This window comes from Heloderma suspectum, chromosome 6, assembly GCF_057233095.1.
Source record: "Heloderma suspectum isolate Gila_16-S chromosome 6, 16-S_ref, whole genome shotgun sequence".
Lineage (NCBI taxonomy): Eukaryota > Metazoa > Chordata > Lepidosauria > Squamata > Helodermatidae > Heloderma > Heloderma suspectum.
The window spans coordinates 77,592,277-77,610,644 of NC_139463.1; the positions used below are offsets into that span (position 1 = coordinate 77,592,277).

An 18,368-nucleotide genomic window follows, 5' to 3' on the forward strand; every position below is an offset into this window, starting at 1 on the left:
TTCTTCCCACATTTATTTTGACCATTCTCATTAAGTTTGAAAGAAGAGAAATGGCTTTCGAAAAGAAATTCATTGGTGAAGAAATTTCAGAGAAGCTCTCATGGGTTGGGTTTGGGCTTCTTGGTTTACCTTACTTAGGAGGTGGCTGAGGAGTGAGCACAAGTGCCCTATTTTTCATTGTACAATCATCTCTCTGGCAACCTGTAGCCACCTCAGCTTCCTAAACTTCAATGAAAGCCCATTTTAAGCCACCATGAGGTAATTCCTCCCATAGGGCTTTTTCAGATCAGGACATGCAGGCAGCGTGGCGGGTTAGCTGTGATTAGGTAAGCTCAAAAACACCACCAAAATGTATTATAAAGCATCCTGAATGAGGCAGAACAATGGAAGCCTCTTCCATGGGAGGAGAAAACTTTCAGGAAATTAGAGGACAGATTTTGGCAGAGCATTAACTCCACCTCATCACTGGAGCTGGACACAATACTGCCCCCACCTGCATTGTGGTGGATGCAAACTGGAGGCCAGCCTGCCAAGACAGTTGATACTCTTGCAGCACAAAAATCCCCAAAACACTTAGGAAAAAAAGAAAGAAGCTGTGATACAAGCCCTGCTAATGTGGACTCCTCCTGGGAGAAGCTGTTGAGAATTTCTCCTCATTCTGGAGAAATTTAATGAAACTGTCTCCCAAATTTCTCTGCCCACAAGTAAGATGGAGAATTTCAAGAGGACCCTTGTACACAGCTCTAGACAAATACACCTGTGCCTGGCTTTGTTGGATGCTCGCCAAGCTGCCAGCGCCCGCCCGCCTCTGCTCGATTCACGTCGGTAATTCATGTCCACCCCTGCTCCATTCATGCCTGCAATGTTGTGTTAATGGGGCCTTTATGGCCACCAAGTACACAATATTACCTACCTGGAAGCACAGTGGTGGCTTGCTAGGGAGGACGGGCAGCTGCCAGGCACTCACGAGCCGTGGGGTGCTCACTGAGCGGGTCTGCGAGCATCCCACAGTTTGGCAAACAGGGTCTGGGAGGGCAGGTGATGGGGAGTCTGTTGGACTCCACAGCCCCCCCGCCTGCAGACTCTCCGAACATCCCTACAAATTACAAGTTCGGTCAGCCAGTCTGGTCTCCCTGACATCTCTCTGTACGATTCACAGGCTTTGCCACATTCCTACGAGTGTACAGCTAAAATACATAATGTCATGTGTGGAGCAACCCTAAGGGAATAGCAATTATGGTAATTAGGTTATTGTTGCTCAAGTAGATTAACGAGATCAGCAAGAATTGTAATAGAGACACAGGAGTCAATTGGCTGGATCCAGACAAGCGTCATTACCAGTGACTGAAAATTGTAAATTTCTGCAAAACTTGCTGTTTTATTTCCAGACCCATCTCCAACAGCATACACAAATCTCCCCTGTTCTTTACTTCCCCGAGCATCACTTCCCCTTTATTAGGGGCACTGAAAACTGAATCAGGCAGTGTTTCCATTTGCCATCAGTGGTGACTGAGGGAACTGGGTTCACACTTAATTGTTTTGAGCTTGTTGCAGACACAGATTGACACTGGATTTCCCCCAGGGGGAATAATGCCCTTCCAGCCAATAAGGATTCAGAGCCATAGTTACATGTTTGGGCAATGCTCATTATTTTCAGCAATAATGAAAGGTGGGAGCGTGAGAACAGGTTTGTCAGGAATATAATACTTTTTGGGGAGCAGTCATTCAGAATGATGTAGAGATGTTTCTGAAGCTGAGCCATTGGGATTTGGCAAGTAGCAATGGATTACAAATCAGACCTAGCTTTAATTATTAGCTTGATGTAATTTCAGAAGGGCTCTGTATGGGGAAACCTGTACCAAAGCTGGGCAGAAATATAATAATACGAAAAGCCTGGAGCATAGACTGCTATGGTCTGGACTAACTGAGATAAAGTAGTTGTTTGGTACAGCCACACCTCTCCAGTCCCAGTATGAGATAGAGAAGATTCCCTTGGCTGATATGACATATGAGTGCCATGCTTATGTATGAGCTGTCGGAGTACCAAAGACTCTGTTGCAATCCTAATTAAGGGTGTGTGGAGACTGTTCCAGAAAGTAAACCATGAGGAAACACAGACTTCTTCAAACTCCTAAGTGATCAGCGACGATGTGGTCCATCACCCGACTCCTAGTCTGCATCTGGCTCACATTGCCCTTCAGTGCAGCGTTTCTAGGTAAGAAGATCTTCCTTCTGCCTCCAGAACATCTTGCAACAGGGGCAACTCTTTCTCTCTTCCTCTCCATTCTCGCTATCTTTCTGCTTGATGACCTTTAAACTGGAAGCTCCTGTACAGCAGTGTACAGATGTTTGGAAATGTACAGTGGTATCCTATGAATGTTGACTCTGAAGCAATTCCAACTGGGTTTAACAAATCTTATTTCTTAATGAGTGTATTTAGGAGTGCAGCCTAGAAGTGCAATCCTATGTATATCTACTCAGAAATAGGTTCCATTGAGCTCAGTGGGACCTGCTCCCAGGTATCAGGCTATCAGCTAAATTAGGGAGGAATGAGAGAAAACATAGACACTTTAGGAGTGGGTTTTGTAATATTCTAGTCCTTTCTGGTTTAGGAATTGCATATAGTCATTTTACTGTGAGTATAGACATTGTAGATGGAATGAGAGAAATGCGATTTGGGATTTATTTTCTACTTTCTTGTCTTTGGCAGCAGATAGACCTAGATGCTTCACTGTACAGTTTATATAGCACAGGGTACTAATCAAATAAACTTTTCCTTCCTATCTGCTCCCAGGCTCTAGAGCAGGGGTGCTGAACCCCTGCCCAATTCAAGGAGAAGATCTTGGGGGGGTCACATTCCAGGGGTGGACAGGGCTGAAGGCAAAAAGCGTGGGGCAAACATTCTAAAAACAGCAGCATATTTTAGCTTAAAGCTCTTACTGCCAGTAAATAAATCATAGGAGAGGCATTTCAAGCTTTTAGAATCAGAAAAAAAACCTGCACAAAAGTTGGGAAACCACCAAATGATAGGGGGTGAGGCCAGGGGAAGGAGATGTGGCCATCTGGGCAACCCTGGGGGGGGGGGTCAGATTTGGCCACAGGCCTAAGGTTCAACACCCCAGCTCTAGAACTTTAAGCTTTAGGGATACCTTGAGCATGAAGAAGGAATCCCTGAAATTTTTATATTTCTGGGGCTGTTCACACAACATGCTAACCCACACACAGTGGTTGAGTGTGGGTCGTTTTGAACCATGGGTTGTTTGTTGAACTGTGGGTTAACACATTGTCTGAATAGAGCCAGAGTGGTTTGTTAACCATGCAGCGTGGCTTATTTTCTTGAATAAGCCACCTTGCGCAACCATTGTTTTTTGTTGGGTTGTTCAGGGTGGATAGCAAGCCACACTGCATAGTTAACAAGCTGCGTTCAGACAACATGATAACCCACGGTTCAATAAACAACCCAGGGTTTGAAAGAACCCACACTCAACCACTGAGTGTGGGTTAGCGTGTTGTGTGAACAGCACTGGAATCTTTATCTCCAAACATAGTGGTTTACAGCCATTGCTGCTTTGTGGGGGCAGAAAGCTTCAATTTACATAAGTGAACCACTGCCTTTCTGCAAATGTCTTTGATGCTGCTTGCTCTGAAAATGATTTGTGTACAAAATGCCACTTGCTGTCCTGCAGCTCCAGTATTAAATAAGTGCAAGTACAATGAATGTTGGTGGTTGCTTTTCCAAATACACTTGCAACTTTGTTAGGTTGGGTGTGTGTCCCAGTTTTTGAAGAAGGGAAAATCCTTCTGTGGTTAGCATATAAATATTTATAATTCTGCAGTTCAAGGACCAGTTTCAAAAATGCTTTATCATCTGGAATTCAAAGAATTCTTCTACACCCACATACTGCTCTTTTTGTAAACAACAACATTGTGGAAATTAAATCAAGTTAAAATGGTATGTGCAACCAGATTTAAATCACCATGATCTGTGCCTGTTTCCTGACTTCCTCTTTTGTTCCTTCAGACTTTTCAGCCTGTGTCTTCCCATTTATCTATAAAAACAAGACATATCCTACCTGCATCAAGGATGGATCCACGTTTAACTGGTTGTGGTGTGCTACAACTAGTACTTATGACAAAGACCACAGGTGGAAGCGTTGCTTTGAGAAAGGTAAAAACATACTAACCAACATTTGAAAATCTCAAAGACCTCTGTATATTTATTCAGATGTAAATCCTGAGTTCAATGGGACTTAATCCCAATAATAATTGAACTCCTCCGGTTTGACATTTCTCCCCAACCTTGTCACCAGTGTTCCACTCACAACAGACACCTCCCCCCATACACAGCAGATACTTCAAAGTTGTATTAACACAGAGTCTATTTCCAGTTGTGTGTGAAAAACAACAGTGTTGTGAAAATATTGTGCATCATTATAACAAAATGATATGAACAAGTTTCAGAACTGTGAAGGAACAGAACTGTCCTCCATTTTTGGCATTTATGTTGGTTGTAGGATATTATGTGGTTACATATTTTTAGAGTTTAAATGTTTCATTTAGATTATAGGAGTCAGGAAGTTAGCTCAGGAAGCAGGAGGTTCAACAGGGGAGGTCATTGGAAGGGGGAAAACTTTTAACTCAGGAAACAGAAATTTACTTGCCAGAAATCAGCAACAAACTACCCTCATGATTGGTTGGAGGTGAGGAGAATTTTTTTTAGAAGTAATCCAGAGGCAGGGAGGTATAAAGGAAAAGAGAGAAAGAGAGATGGGGGGAGAGTGAACAGGAAGGAAAGAAAGAAGAGCACAATATTTGAGGAAAGAAAGAGTCAGACCTGCTGGAACTGGAAAACTGGTAGAGAAAACTGGACAAATGACAGTAAGTTATTGCTTGGAAGTGACTTGGATAAAATGGGAGCAATGTATAATTGGGTTAGATTGATGTGTTTACCTCTAGTTGTTTTATTTTACTAGTACTCATACAGTTTTTGTGTGCATTGCATATCCATTCAAAGCTTGCAACTTTTTCCAATTGACATTGAAACTCTGTTATTTGAAAATTTGTGGTTTCTTTGGGGGGGGGGAATTACTCACCCCTCTTGTAATAGCATACCCCTATACTACCTAAGGTTTCTAAGACCAAGAGAGCCTGGTCTCTGAGATCCAGAGAGTTTTAAGGCTGGTGTGATGGAGGCAGCCAGAGAAATAAAGATTTCTACCTGATGGCAGCAGAAAAGGCCAACAGGAAAGGAAGAGTAAAAAGGTGTAGGTATTTTGCCAGTTTCTCCCTTCCACTCAAGAAACAGTACTCTGGTAGTTTGTGGCAAGGCTATAAACTTAAATGAGGAGAAATCAAACGTGCTTCATTTAAATATCAACAAGAAACTTTGTAATGTGCTTACTACCTTCAGTAAAGCCTCTTGAAAATCATCAGCTAGACAGGAATAGTATTGGAAAGAAGGACAATATGTCTATGATAAATTATATCCAAAAATAAAAAGGCTGGATGAAAGATGAAAATTATTCCTGAAATTCTATTTTCATTTCTTATGCTTCCATTATGTATTACTGATGTGATTGTTAAAAGGTTAATGTTAGGGCTGTGCAGGGACCCCCCAATCTGACTCGGAAGCTGCTTTGTGCCTTTGGAGGCAGGCCCGATTCGGCTCAGGCTGATTTGCCCCCCCTGACCCAACTCAGCCCCAAACTCGAAGCAGGATTTGGATGGCCAAACCCCTCTTTGGGTCCCCCCCGATGCCCCATGCAAACCCTGAGCTCCTTGCCTTGCTTTGCTTTGCCTTGCCTTGCCACCTCCTCCTCCTCATTCTCTGCTCCCTCCTCAGCTGCTGCTGCCTCCACTGGTGCCTTCTCCTCCCTGCCGCCGCTGCCTTCTCCTCCTCCGCTGCCAGCTCCTGAGGCCTGGACGCACACCGGCCCTTATTGCAGGGAGTTGCCATTTTTAAAATGGCAACTTTAAAACATTTTTAAAGCAAAATTTTTTTAAAAAATGGAACTTCCAGGAACTTCCAGGAAGTTGCCATTTTAAAAATGGTGACTCCCTGCAATAAGAGCCAGTGCACGTCCAGGCCTAAGTTGCTGGCGGCGGTAATGACGGAGGAGGAGGAGGAAGAGGAGAAGGCAGCGGCAGTGGAGGAGAAGGCAGTGGTAGAGAAGGTAGCAGCAGCAGCCACAGCAATGACAGCGGTGGAGGCAGCGGTGACGGGGGTGGCAGTGGTGGGGCTGGGCGGCTCAGGTGAGGACCTGAAGGTGCCGGCGTGGCTGGACCAGGGGTGCCGAAGCTCCAAAGTGCACCGAGCGCTTCATAGAGCCCCCAACTCGTTCCGGGTTGCTTCGCTCTAGAAGGGGCTCAAAGTGACCCAAAGCAGCCCGCTTCAACTTGGGCCTCGGCCTGAAGTGGTGCACAGCCCTAGTTAATATGTTTATGGTGCCATCCTATGCATGTTTAGACAGAAGGGAGTCTAAATATTTTATGACTTTTTCTAGGGCTGCGCATTGCTTTGGTGCAGAATCTGAATACCAAAGTGGATTGGGGTGCTTCAGGGGTGCTTTTGGTGAGATCCACAGCAAAGCAGACCAGCATCGAGGTAGTCCGAAGCAAAGCAGTTCACTGCCAAAGTGTCAGGGTTGGATCTGAGCCCAGAGAGCCCCAAAGCAGTTCTGATTCTGAGGAAGAGATAGAAACCGCGGGAGAGGAACCCGCACGCTGTTCAGAGGAGCAGCCAGTGGGAGATCCCCTCTCAGTACACATTCCTGGGAGTGCTAGTGACCCTGGCAGGGAGAGGGAGGAGCAACAGCCGTTTCTGGATGCTAGGCGCCAGCGCAGCGTCAAGCGGGAGATGGCGGGCGCTTAGAGGAGGTGCTCAGCCCGCTTGGCGAGATGGCAACAGCAGCGCCCTGATGTCCCATGGGAAAGGGGTGGACTCTCTCCTCCTAGCCCATAAGTACAGAGGTTTCCTGCCTTCCCCTCCAAACGGAGTTCAACTGATTCCTAAGGTTAGAACCCCCGAGTAGGCAGCTCTCTTAAGTCTCACTCGTAGGATCAAGCAATTAGCATCTGTAAGCATCATCAGGTTGAATGGAAATAAAGCCTTGGAAAAGAGCCTTCTTGTCTGCGCGTTGATTCTGGCTACCTGAGGATCTCAGAAGGCAGCAGGGGCGACCTCCCGACACAAAGGCCCCAGTCCACCTTGGAGATCTGGAGTTATTCTGATGCCTTCTGAAGCCCAGAGAGCCTGTCTCTAAATGTATCAACTTGAGAAAGACCAGGGATGGGGCGAGAGGAGGAGGGAGTGAACTTTGACAAATGGCAACTCTAGTTGCCAAATTAGGGCTGAACTTAATGCAGCAGTCTCCAATCAGTAACTGGGGGGGGGGGAACGGAATACTGTATATATTGGAGATCGGCCTGCATTTGTTTTATCGTAAAAGAGAGTGCTGGTTGGTTAGAGTTGATTGTGAGAGCTTAGATTCGGTTAGTTGGCTAGAGCTGTTGTGTGTGTGTGTGTGTGTGTGTGTGTGTATTGTACTGCAGCTTTGTCATTCTTCTTCTTTCCCACCCAGCCCTTCTCAATTCAGCTATTCTTTCTTTCTTTTCTAGATTATTTATTAAAAAACCCAGAAATATTTTAAAACTACTGTAGTTTCCTCCTTTCCTTTTCTTGTTCTTTGGCTCCCCCTATCACTGCCCTTCTGAATTATTCAGCCATTCTTAGTAGCTTTCACTTTCTTTCTTTCTTTCTTTCTTTCTTTCTTTCTTTCTTTCTTTCTTTCTTTCTAGATTCTTTATAAAAAAACAAGGACAATTTAAAAAGCAGCTTAGGGAGCAACCCTATGGCCACTAGACAGGGGCTAGATGGACATAGGATATCTGGTTTTCTGGGAACCAACCTTGAAGCCCATGCTCTGAGGTCGGTTCCCGGAGAACCAACCTCCCCCCACTTCTGCGCTGCCTCCGAGGCAGCACAAAACAGCCCCATACTCTGCACTTGCAAGAGGAGCATGGAGTGGCTGAAAAGGGGCCTCTCTAATGCCCTTCGACCATATGGTAAAGGCTTTGGTAAAGCCTTTATGGTAAAGCGTCACTGTGACGTTCTTGCTCCAGGGTTATACTTTTTCCAGCTTCCACCAGATTAGGGATAGTGATTTTCTCCTAATCACTGCTTAAACACCTAACTTCTCTGATTATCCCTTTATGACCTTTGGTTTGAATTTCTGAGAACAGCATATTTTATCTGTGCCTAGCACAAAAATGTCTGGGCCAAACTGGCTGAAATTTGGCAGGTGGAATCACTTCCATGGCGGCTGACAGGTCTCCAAAGTAGGGATGGTGGAGAATTTCTCCACAAATCTCCGGAAGGCCGAATGCCAATGCATTCGGCTCCCCGAAATCGGTGGTGAAAGTCTCCACCACCCCTCTGCCCCCCCCCCGGGATGGGACTCACCTCCTTCGAATTTCCCTCTCGGCGGCAGGTCCCGGCGGCGTTTCTGCGGCGTTTCGGCGGGGGCGGGGGCGGCGGCCGGTCTTCCGACCGGCTGCTGCTGCCTTTACAAACTTAAAAAACAAACAAACACGTGATAGGCTACATAACGATTTACGTAGCCTATCACGGCTAGATTTTCAAAGTCAGCCTTGATAGGCTGACTTTGAAAAAAAAAAAAGCGCGTACGCAAATGGCAGCGCCCATGGGCGCCACCATTTGCATTCCTTATTTGGGCAGGGGTAGTCTACTTAAAGATTTACGTCGACTACGGCGAAAATAAGGGCAACGCTATTTGCGTTGCCCTTATTTTCGCCGTAGTCTACATAAATCTTTATGTAGACTACCCCTGCCCAAACAAGGAATGCAAATGGCAGCACCCATGGGCACTGCCATTTGCGTACGTGCTTTCCCCCCCCAAAGTCAGCCGTGATAGGCTACATAAAGATTTACGTAGCCTATCACGGCTGACTTTGAAAATCTAGCCGTGATAGGCTATGTAAATCGTTACATAGCCTATCATGTGTGTGTTTTTTTTTACTTTACTTTTTTATTTCGCAGCCGGGGAGATGGGGCGCTCCCCCCCGGCCTGAATTTCGGCGGTGAGGGATGGGGCGCCTCCCCCCCGGCCTGAATTTCGGCTGGGAGGGGCGGGGTGCCTCCCCCCCCAAGAACTTCGGGGGGAGAACCGAAGCGCCTCTCCCCCACCGCGAAGCAAGCTGCGGGACCAGGTAAGGGACTTTTGTCCATCCTTACCAAAGTTCATGCACTTCTGTGAAACAGTGAAAACTTAGAGCTCTTTACTCTGAGAATTTTTGTTGAAAAAATCAAAATATATCTGTGCCTAGCACAAAAACTACTAGGTCAAACTGTCTGAAATTTGGCAGATAGGATCTCATCCATGGGGGCCCCCAGGTCTCCAAATATCATGTATTTATAATGGAAACTGAAAAGTGATGGCCGTTTCTATTTTCCAATTCAAGTCAATGAGAAGATGTCAAATCTGAATAATTCAGATATCTGAATCTCGCTTCAGATCTGAATCCAGAGTGAAAAGGACTGCGTCAGAATTGGTCCAAAGCAAAGCGGGGCTGCTTTGGAAGGTCTGAATTGGCATCCAAAGTTAAGTCTGGGGGGCACATCTGTACACAGCACTACTTTTTTCTGTCCTAAAATGCATAGGATTGTGCCTTTAAAGTACTGAGATGGGGTCATTAAGCTTAAGAACTGCATATGCTTTATTGCTACAAGAAATAAGCTACAGGGGACTGAATGTTCCCAATTATTTCTGCACCACCTACTATCACAATTCATAGCCATGCTGCTGCTATTCTTAGTCTTAAGAATAGTAATTATAGTAATAATAATAGATATCTATCCCACCTCTCCTAAAAATACTCCAAAGCAATATGCAATAAAAGAATATGCAGGAAAAACAATAACATTCAAAGTAAGTGTACAAATTCAATTTTAAAAACCCATAAAACAGTGAGATATACATTCAATAAAAGTGAATTCAATAAAACACTAGCAAATATAGCATAGCACCCAATGGCCTCTCAAAATTCTCCAGAGTATTTGGGGGCAGAGAAATTGGAGGGACAATTTCACCAAATTTCTCCAAGGGGAGATAAATTCTCCAACAGTTTCTCATAGATAGGACTCACAAATGGCAGCGGTTGTGGCACAGCTTCTCTCTTTTTTCCTAAGGGTTTTTTTTTTTTTTTTGCTGCCACTACAAGCATTAAGGCTTCCGCTTTTCTGCCTCGTTCTCAGGGCATTTTATTATTTATTTTGGTGGTGTTTTTGAGCTTACCTAATCATTGCAATGTGGTGAAGGGTGCTGTGTATGTGTGCTTTCTTTCTATTACACATCTCCCAATTGCTCTGCAGCCTTCCAGGGGCTTCCTGATCTGAAAAAGCCCCGTAGTTGGAATGATTTTATTGTATCTTCCTCTGGGCTTTAATTGAAGTGTGGGAAGCTAAGGAGGCTGCAGGCTGCCACAGAGATGATTGTACAATGAAAGGCAGGACACTTGTACACACTCGTTGGCTCCCTCCTAAGTAAGGCAAGCACAAGAACCCGGAACCCAACCCACAGGGATTCCTCTGAAATTTCTTCTCCTTTGAATTTCTTTTCAAAAGCCATTTATTTTCTATCAAATTGAATGAGAATGGTCAAAACGAATATGGGAGAAATTTTCAGCACAGCACTACTTATAATGGATTTAATCTAAGCAGAATATGTGGTTGTTACATATGCTTCTTAATATAAATGTATGTGTTGGAATTTATAAAATGTCATCCAGGTAAGTTGGGGCAAATAGGATGTTAGAGAGTGAGTGAAAGGTGGGAGGGGCTTGTGAGTGACAATATTCTGAAGCTTAAAGATAGGTTAACTGGCAGTTACACTGTCAGGTAGGGATTAAGGATTGACAGAGCATACATCTAGAACTGGGGTTTGGGGAATAGGATTTAGAAGGGGTAGAGTAGGTAGGTAGGTGGATTCTTCTTTTTAAGGTGCCATCTCCTATCTGAGCTGAGCTATCATTGCAGCTATTTTTGTTTTTGATGCTGCTGCTCTGAATAGTCATATAGAATTACAGCTGAACCATTCCCTCAGATTCTTTAACCATGATGTTGGTCGTCTTCGTATTGCTCTTTTCCCTTCCATTTTCCCTTGTATAATGAGTTGGAGTAGGGCATATTTTTCGCCTCAGATAATATGACCAAGGTATTCTAACTTTCTTCTTTTGATGGTCTTTACCAATTCTTTTTGTTTGTTTACTCTGTATAGTACATTCTCACGTGTCACTCAATCAGTCCGTGGTATTTTCAGCATGCATTGGTATATCCATATTTTGAATGAGTCAGTTTTTCTCAGATTGTTCTTTTTAAGTGTCCAAACCTCCACTCTGTAGAATAACATGGAGAACACGTAGCATCTTACCATCTGAATCCATACTGCAAGATTTAGGTCTTGATTATATAATAATCATTTCATTTTAACAAATGCTGTTCTTGCCATCTCCACTCTTGTGCTTATTTGTTCATTTCTTTCATTGAGTCAAGTTCCTAGGTATTTGTATTTTGTGACTTGCTTAGGGATGTCAGAGAATTCTGCCATGGATCTCAGTGATGCTGAATGCCAGTGCATTCGGCCCCTGAAATCCGTGGCGGAACAAAGCCCCCCCCAACCCACGAAAGGCGCGCGAAACGGAGCACTTACCTGCTGCCGTCCGCGCTGACTTGCGAATGGCGGCCGCCCTGCGGCCGCCAATCACTTCCTGATCATAGAAGTGATAGGCTACATAAATACTTATGTAGCCTATCATGGCTAATGATAGTGATAGGCTACATAAGTATTTACGTAGCCTATCATGGCAAACCAAAAAACAACAACAGTGTACGCAAATGGCGGCGGCTGCGGCGGATGCCATTTGCGTTCCCTATTTTGAACCATTTTAGCCTACGTAAATATTTACGTAGGCTATTACGGCGAAAAAAAGGGAATGCAAATAGCGTAGTGGGCGCTATTTGTGTTCCTTTTTTGTTGTTGTTGCCATAATAGCCTACGTAAATATTTACATAGGCTAAAACAGAGGGGAAAAAAGGAACACAAATGGCACCCACTACGCTATTTGCATTCCCTTTTTTTTTTTTTTTTGCCATAATAGCCTACGTAAATATTTACCCAGGCTAAAATGGCTCAAAATAGGGAATGCAAATGGCGGCCGCCGTAGCCGCTAGGGATGTCAGAGAATTCCGCCAAATCTGTGGCAGAACGGCCTGCCCCCCCGCCCCCCCAGATCCCCCCCAGGACGAGACTTACCTGGGGCAGATCTTCCGGGCGGCGGCGGCTCCGGCAGCAGCTTAGGCTGTGGCGGCTGTGGCGGCTGGTCTTCCGACTGGCAGCTGCCGCCACCATTTGTCTTGTAAAAAAAAACAAAACAAAAAATGACGTGAAAGGCTACATAAAGATTTACGTAGCCTATCATGGCTGGGTTAAAACAAAAAACAAAAAACAAAAAACCGCATATGCAAATGGCGGCGGCTACGGCCGCCGCCATTTGCGTTCCTTATTTTTGGCCGTATTAGTCTATGTAAATATTTACGTAGACTATGATGGCGAAAATCAAGGGGAATGCAAATAGCGTAGCGGGCGCTATTTGCGTCCCTTTTTGATTTGCCGTTTTAGCCTACGTAAAGATTTACGTAGGCTAAAACAGCGAATCAAAAAGGGACGCAAATAGCTCCCAGGAACTATTTGCATTCCCCTTTATTTTCGCCGTCATAGTCTACGTAAATCTTTACGTAGATTAAGACGGCCAAAAATAAGGAACGCAAATGGCAGCGGCCGTAGCCACCTCCATTTGCGTACGCGGTTTTTTTGGGGGGGGGCTTGCCATGATAGGCTATGTAAATACTTACATAGCCTATCACAGCAGCTTCACAGGACACAAATGGCGGCCATTATGACGGCCACCATTTGTGTCCGCAGCAGCCCGTCCACGGCTGGAACTCCAGCTACAGACAGCCCTGGCTGGTGGCTCCGCGGAGCCACTGTGGAGTGGAGCTGGACAGTTTAGGATTTCGGGGGGAGGTGCAGAGCGCCTCCCCCCACCGCGAATCACCCCATCTAAAAGGTAAGTGGCTTTTGTACATCCCTAGACTTGCTCAACTGGCATATTATTTATCGTAATATGAAATGCAGGAAAAGGTTTTTTGTAAGTAGATTAGTACAGATTTATTAATAATAATATATATAACTCTTTGTGGTTGATAAATTTTATTTGTTTTTATTATAAATTCAAAATCCCATGTATTGGTTTGTTTTATTACACTACCAGATTTTTTTTTAAAAAACCCCTATTTCCTTGTTACTTTTCCTGTGTTGGGTAGAATAAACCAGTTAATCTAATTGGGTGCCTTCTTGACCCAGAGTAAAAGGGCTGAAGCTTTGTGTGTCAGTGAGGACAACTGACCAAAGTGGAGGCAGATATCCTGAGGGGTTTTTCAGTTTCAACAGGTGGAGGCTGGAAAAGGTATAACCCTGGAGCAAGAGTGTCACAGTGACCTATCCCAAAGCCTTTACCATATGGTTGAAGGCCATTAGAGAGGGGGCAAGAATTCCAAATTCCTTGGAAGGGAATTTCGGTCCCTAGGTATGAGTACCAGGAAAGCTCTTTTGCTGGTCCTAACAAGGCACCCCATCGAGGACAGATAGAATACGTCAGATCTTTAGGAACCCCCCCTCCCCCCTTGCACTACAGCTCACCTCATTCAGCAGGGTTCCCTGACCCCCTGACCAGAGAAAGAGCCTTTTTTTAGGGGACAGGAGGGCTTGCAACTGGAGAAATACGTAAGGACGTCTGTTTCCATCTTTCCAGTTGCACATAGCTAAATTCGGATCCAACCTGACGGAACTAAAGGATGTGTTACCATGGCCAGATCTGCAGAACCCAAGAATAGGTGTTGTTGGTGAATCCATTAACAAAAGATATCTCAATTTTTACAAAAGACATTACTAATACAAAGATCAGGAACTGATTGTAAATCTTATTCTCACTGCCAGAGATGAATTAGCATATAGATGGAAGAGTAAGGGAGATCCGAAGATGGATATCTGGTTTAAAATGAATGTTGAATATGTATGATTATTAAGCTCATACACTCATGCCTAGTCCTCACAACGAGGTGGTAAACCTGTTTCTGGACTGTGCCACTCCAGACTGAAATGGGGGGTGGGGAGGCTCAAATGATAGAATGCTCCTCCATATAAAAACATATGTCCTGTATGTAGAAAACTAAATGCCAGGGGGAGGGCTTTCCAGCTAGTCCACCTTTTCTCTCTGACATATTTGTGTTCTAACTGCAGGGATTTTTAAATTTATTTTTACTTTTGGTATGGAGGACATGTCAGTCATATTGCACGCACCTGTAGTTTGAAACTGGTTTCCCACCTCATCAGTTGTTTGTGAGAACCACACCTTACCTGGAGCCAAATAGATTAAGGACCAAGCTACATGTCCCATGAAAATAAATGCATAAAAACCCTGGTGACTGATTTGTCTATGGAGAATCAGCTTTGGGAAGTTGTGATTTCCAAGAAAGTGGCATAGGTGTTTAGACCGTTTCCTGCCAATCAGTTTGCCACAACAGCTCTCTACAAGCCATATTTGCCCCTGTGGGGTCCTCCCACCTCAGTCATGTGTTTTACCCTTCCAAATATGACTGGCATCTAATAGGGCAGGAATGGAGAGCCTCCAGGCCAGTTCATCTGGCCCATGGGGCCTTGGCTAAGGTTGTGCAGCCCCCAGCTCTGTACTGTGTTAAAGTATAAGAAATGTACGTATATGTTTATACTGGTGCTTCAACTGGTGACAGAATGATGTCAGGCGGTATGGCCACACCCCCTGGCAGCATCCAGTCCATCATTCGGCCCCAACGGAGTGCTCCTCCACTGCAATAGGGAAATTTCGGGGGGTGGGGATGAGTCAGTGTAATATAGCGGTTAGAATGTCTGACTAGAACTGGGGAGAGCAAACCAAAACAGGAGGTATCTCCCAACCCTGAGCCCAGCCCAGTTGTTTTGCTGCTAGAACTGGAGAGACCCAGTTTCCAATCACCACACAGCTATGAGGCTCACTGGCTGACCTTGAACATCCCCTGCCCCTCACCCCCGTCTCAGCACAACTCACAGGGCCACTGTGAGAATAAAATAGGTTGTGGGACCACTATGCATGTCACTCTAAACTCTCTGGAAGAAAGGTGGGACAAAAATGTTCAATGAATTAAAAAATAAATGTGTTCTAAATGACAAAACATCAGTGAAAGATGACAGTCGTAATCCAACACAGACTTAATATGCTTAAACCTGTTTGTTTCGATGTCTTTAAGTGCTCTGCTAGACTGGCGAACTAATGTTCATCTATTATATATTTATTTCTTCCAAACAGAGCATGGTGGGAACTCCCATGGAAAGCCTTGTGTGTTTCCCTTTGTTTACAAGGGCCGGACGTTCTATACCTGCACAGATGAGCATGCAAAGCCCAGGATATTCTGGTGTGCTACAACCAGCAATTATGACGTAGATGGAAAATGGAGCTACTGTGCTGATACCAGTAAGCTTGCCCATGACTATCAGGTTCTTGATACAGAGACTTTTGTACTACTCAACTGTGGGGGTTATGTAGACCAAAGCAACAAGCAGCAGATTGTAACTCCTGGTCTAATGATAACCAGCAAAACATGGTATATGTAGTGGGGGGAAAAAAGCACCAAAATTTTGCTGGGACTGATTCCTTCTCCAACACAGTGGTCTGTAATACCAAAGGGGATGACAGTTGCTGGGAAATCCAGTTCTGTTTTGACTCAATAGAGTGGAGGACCAGTAGCTATTTCATTCAAAGCTATTGTCTGCCATCTTTAGGACTTGAGATAAGATAGGGGTACAATCCTGTATAAACAATACTAAAGTCACTAGGAGTTGACTTCTATAGTTCTTGTGAATGCTCTGACACATGTCCGAACCACTCTTGTCTCTATCCACGTTTGCAAGGCTTTCCAGGTTGAGATGAACTTATCCAAAAATAAGGAACACAAATGAACTTGTTGGAGCACTGACAAGAAAACCAATAACTTCAGGCTGTTGTTTCAGATGGAAGTTTCAGAGAGGGAAAGTTGTGGAAGAAATGCCTTTCTTTTAGGGATGTCAGAGAATTCTGCCACGGATCTCGGTGAGGCCAAATGCCAGTGCATTCAGCCCCCAAACTCCGTGGTGGAACGGCCTGCCCCTCCGCCCCCCCGTGGATCCCCCCCAGAACGAGACTTACCTGGGGCGGATCTTCCAGGCGGTGGCGGCGGTGGCTGCGGCTGCGGCGTCTGGTCTTCCGACCGGCTGCTGCCACTGCCATTTGCATTCTTGTAAAAAAACAAAAACAAAAATGAAGTGATAGGCTACATAAAGATTTACGTAGCCTATCATGGCTGGGTTTAAAAAACACACACACAACATGATAGGCTACGTAAAGATTTACCTAGCCTATCATGGCTGGGTTTAAAAAACAACAACCGCGTACGCAAATGGCGGCGGCTATGGCTGCCGCCATTTGTGTTCCTTATTTTTGGCCGTCTTAGTCTACGTAAATATTTACGTAGACTATGACGGCGAAAATAAAGGGGAACACAAATAGCATAGTGGGCGCTATTTGCGTCCGTTTTTGATTCGCCGTTTTAGCCTACGTAAATATTTACGTAGGCTAAAACGGTGAATCAAAAAGGGACTCAAATAGCGCCCGCTATGCTATTTGCGTTCTCCTTTATTTTCGCCGTCATAGTCTACATAAATATTTACGTAGATTAAGATGGCCAAAAATAAGGAACGCAAATGGCGGCGGCTGTAGCCGCCGCCATTTGCGTACGTGGTTTCCCCCACCCCCAGAGCCCTCCGTGGCCAGAAATCCGGCTGTGGACAGCTCTGGCCTGGCTGGGCCTGGCCGGCTGCTCTGTGGAGCTGCCGCGGAGCACAGCCGGCTGTGGAGGATTCTGGGGGGGAGGGACGGAACGCCTCCCCCCCCATCAACATAATCCGCGGAAAGGTAAGTGACTTTCGTACATCCCTACTTTCTTTACAAATGAAATGGAAAATTTATTAAAAAAAATGCTGGAGAAAATGGGATGCAACTGTAGTGCCAATTACCTGTAGCTGAGGTGGGCAGATTTCATACTTGAAGGATCTGCTTTGTTTTTCATTGGAATCCTGAGATCCACCAATCAGAGCCTGGTGCAAAAGATGTGTACTTAGAATTAAAGAATTCTAAGTGCAGGAATTGATTTTGAGTACTAGAACTGAACTCACAGTCCTTCTACACAAAAATCAACTCCTGGTTACTCTCCCCTACTGCAAAGCTTTCTCCATTCAGTAGTATAATTTTTTCTTCAGGGAGGGAGTCAGAGATATTTGCCAACCTACTTCAAATAACCCAGAGATATACCAGTTGATCCTGATCTATCTTCTGCCCACCCCCTGATCTATAAGAGTGAGCTATATTTTAAAAAGTGAGGTATTTTATTAATTTGACATATGTGGGAGTATGTATATTATTGATAACAAAAGAATTCTAACTCAAAAACTTTGCATACCCTGCCCCCAAAACAGACCAGGTCAGTAAAAGATACAATTACTTTGTAGCTCCCATTCTCTGGGATCAGCCTAAGACCACCTGACTAGAAAGAAAGAAAGAAAGAAAAAAAGAAAGAAAGAAAGAAAGATGGTTTTCTATAATTATAAGTGGAAGCATTAAAATACAAAAATTGTACGTGGTCATCACCTGATTACAGGGCAAAGCAAATTTTGACTCAGATCCAAACCTTTGTTTATAACCTTCAGACTAAGTATTTCCATATATTGGCGCAACTGGAGCCCTCAGGCATTCTAATCCTGTGGAAGTGTTATATGTGAGAAAGAGACAAATGCATGCTCCTCCCTCTCTGTCATCACCCTGTACACATGGAAGGTGACAGGGTGGGGAAGGTGAGAGTCTCCTCTATCTGTGGAGGCTTTCCCCATAATTTAGAACCCTGGAAATTGTCCCAGCTCCCCCTCCTCACACATAGATCTTACATAGGATTAGAATGCCTGCAGAGGGTTTGTGTTAATATAGGATTTCCAGATCAAGGTGGTTTGATTTGGGGAAATTTAAAGAAATGTGGAAATGTATATCCCTTTGTTATAGGAGACAAATACCATGGGAGGTTCTGATGTTGGCACACCTGCACAAATTGTGATCTACCAAGCCAGGTACTCTGCCATGGATTTAACCTGCCAGGAGCTTAATAAACTTCCTGCTTTAGCTGGTTCTCCAGGAAA

At 44.7% G+C, this 18,368-nt stretch overlaps 1 protein-coding gene across 1 annotated transcript; it reads left to right on the top strand.

Annotated features, from left to right (window-relative positions):
- The first annotated feature begins 2,120 nt into the window (after positions 1–2,120).
- On the top strand, positions 2,121–15,761 carry LOC146341281 (epididymal sperm-binding protein 1-like). Its single transcript, XM_084807345.1, has 3 exons — positions 2,121–2,215; positions 4,022–4,168; positions 15,457–15,761. Exons 1-3 carry the CDS (start codon positions 2,149–2,151, stop codon positions 15,759–15,761), a joined length of 519 nt encoding a protein of 172 aa, XP_084663471.1. The 5' UTR covers positions 2,121–2,148.
- Positions 15,762–18,368: the final 2,607 nt, after the last annotated feature.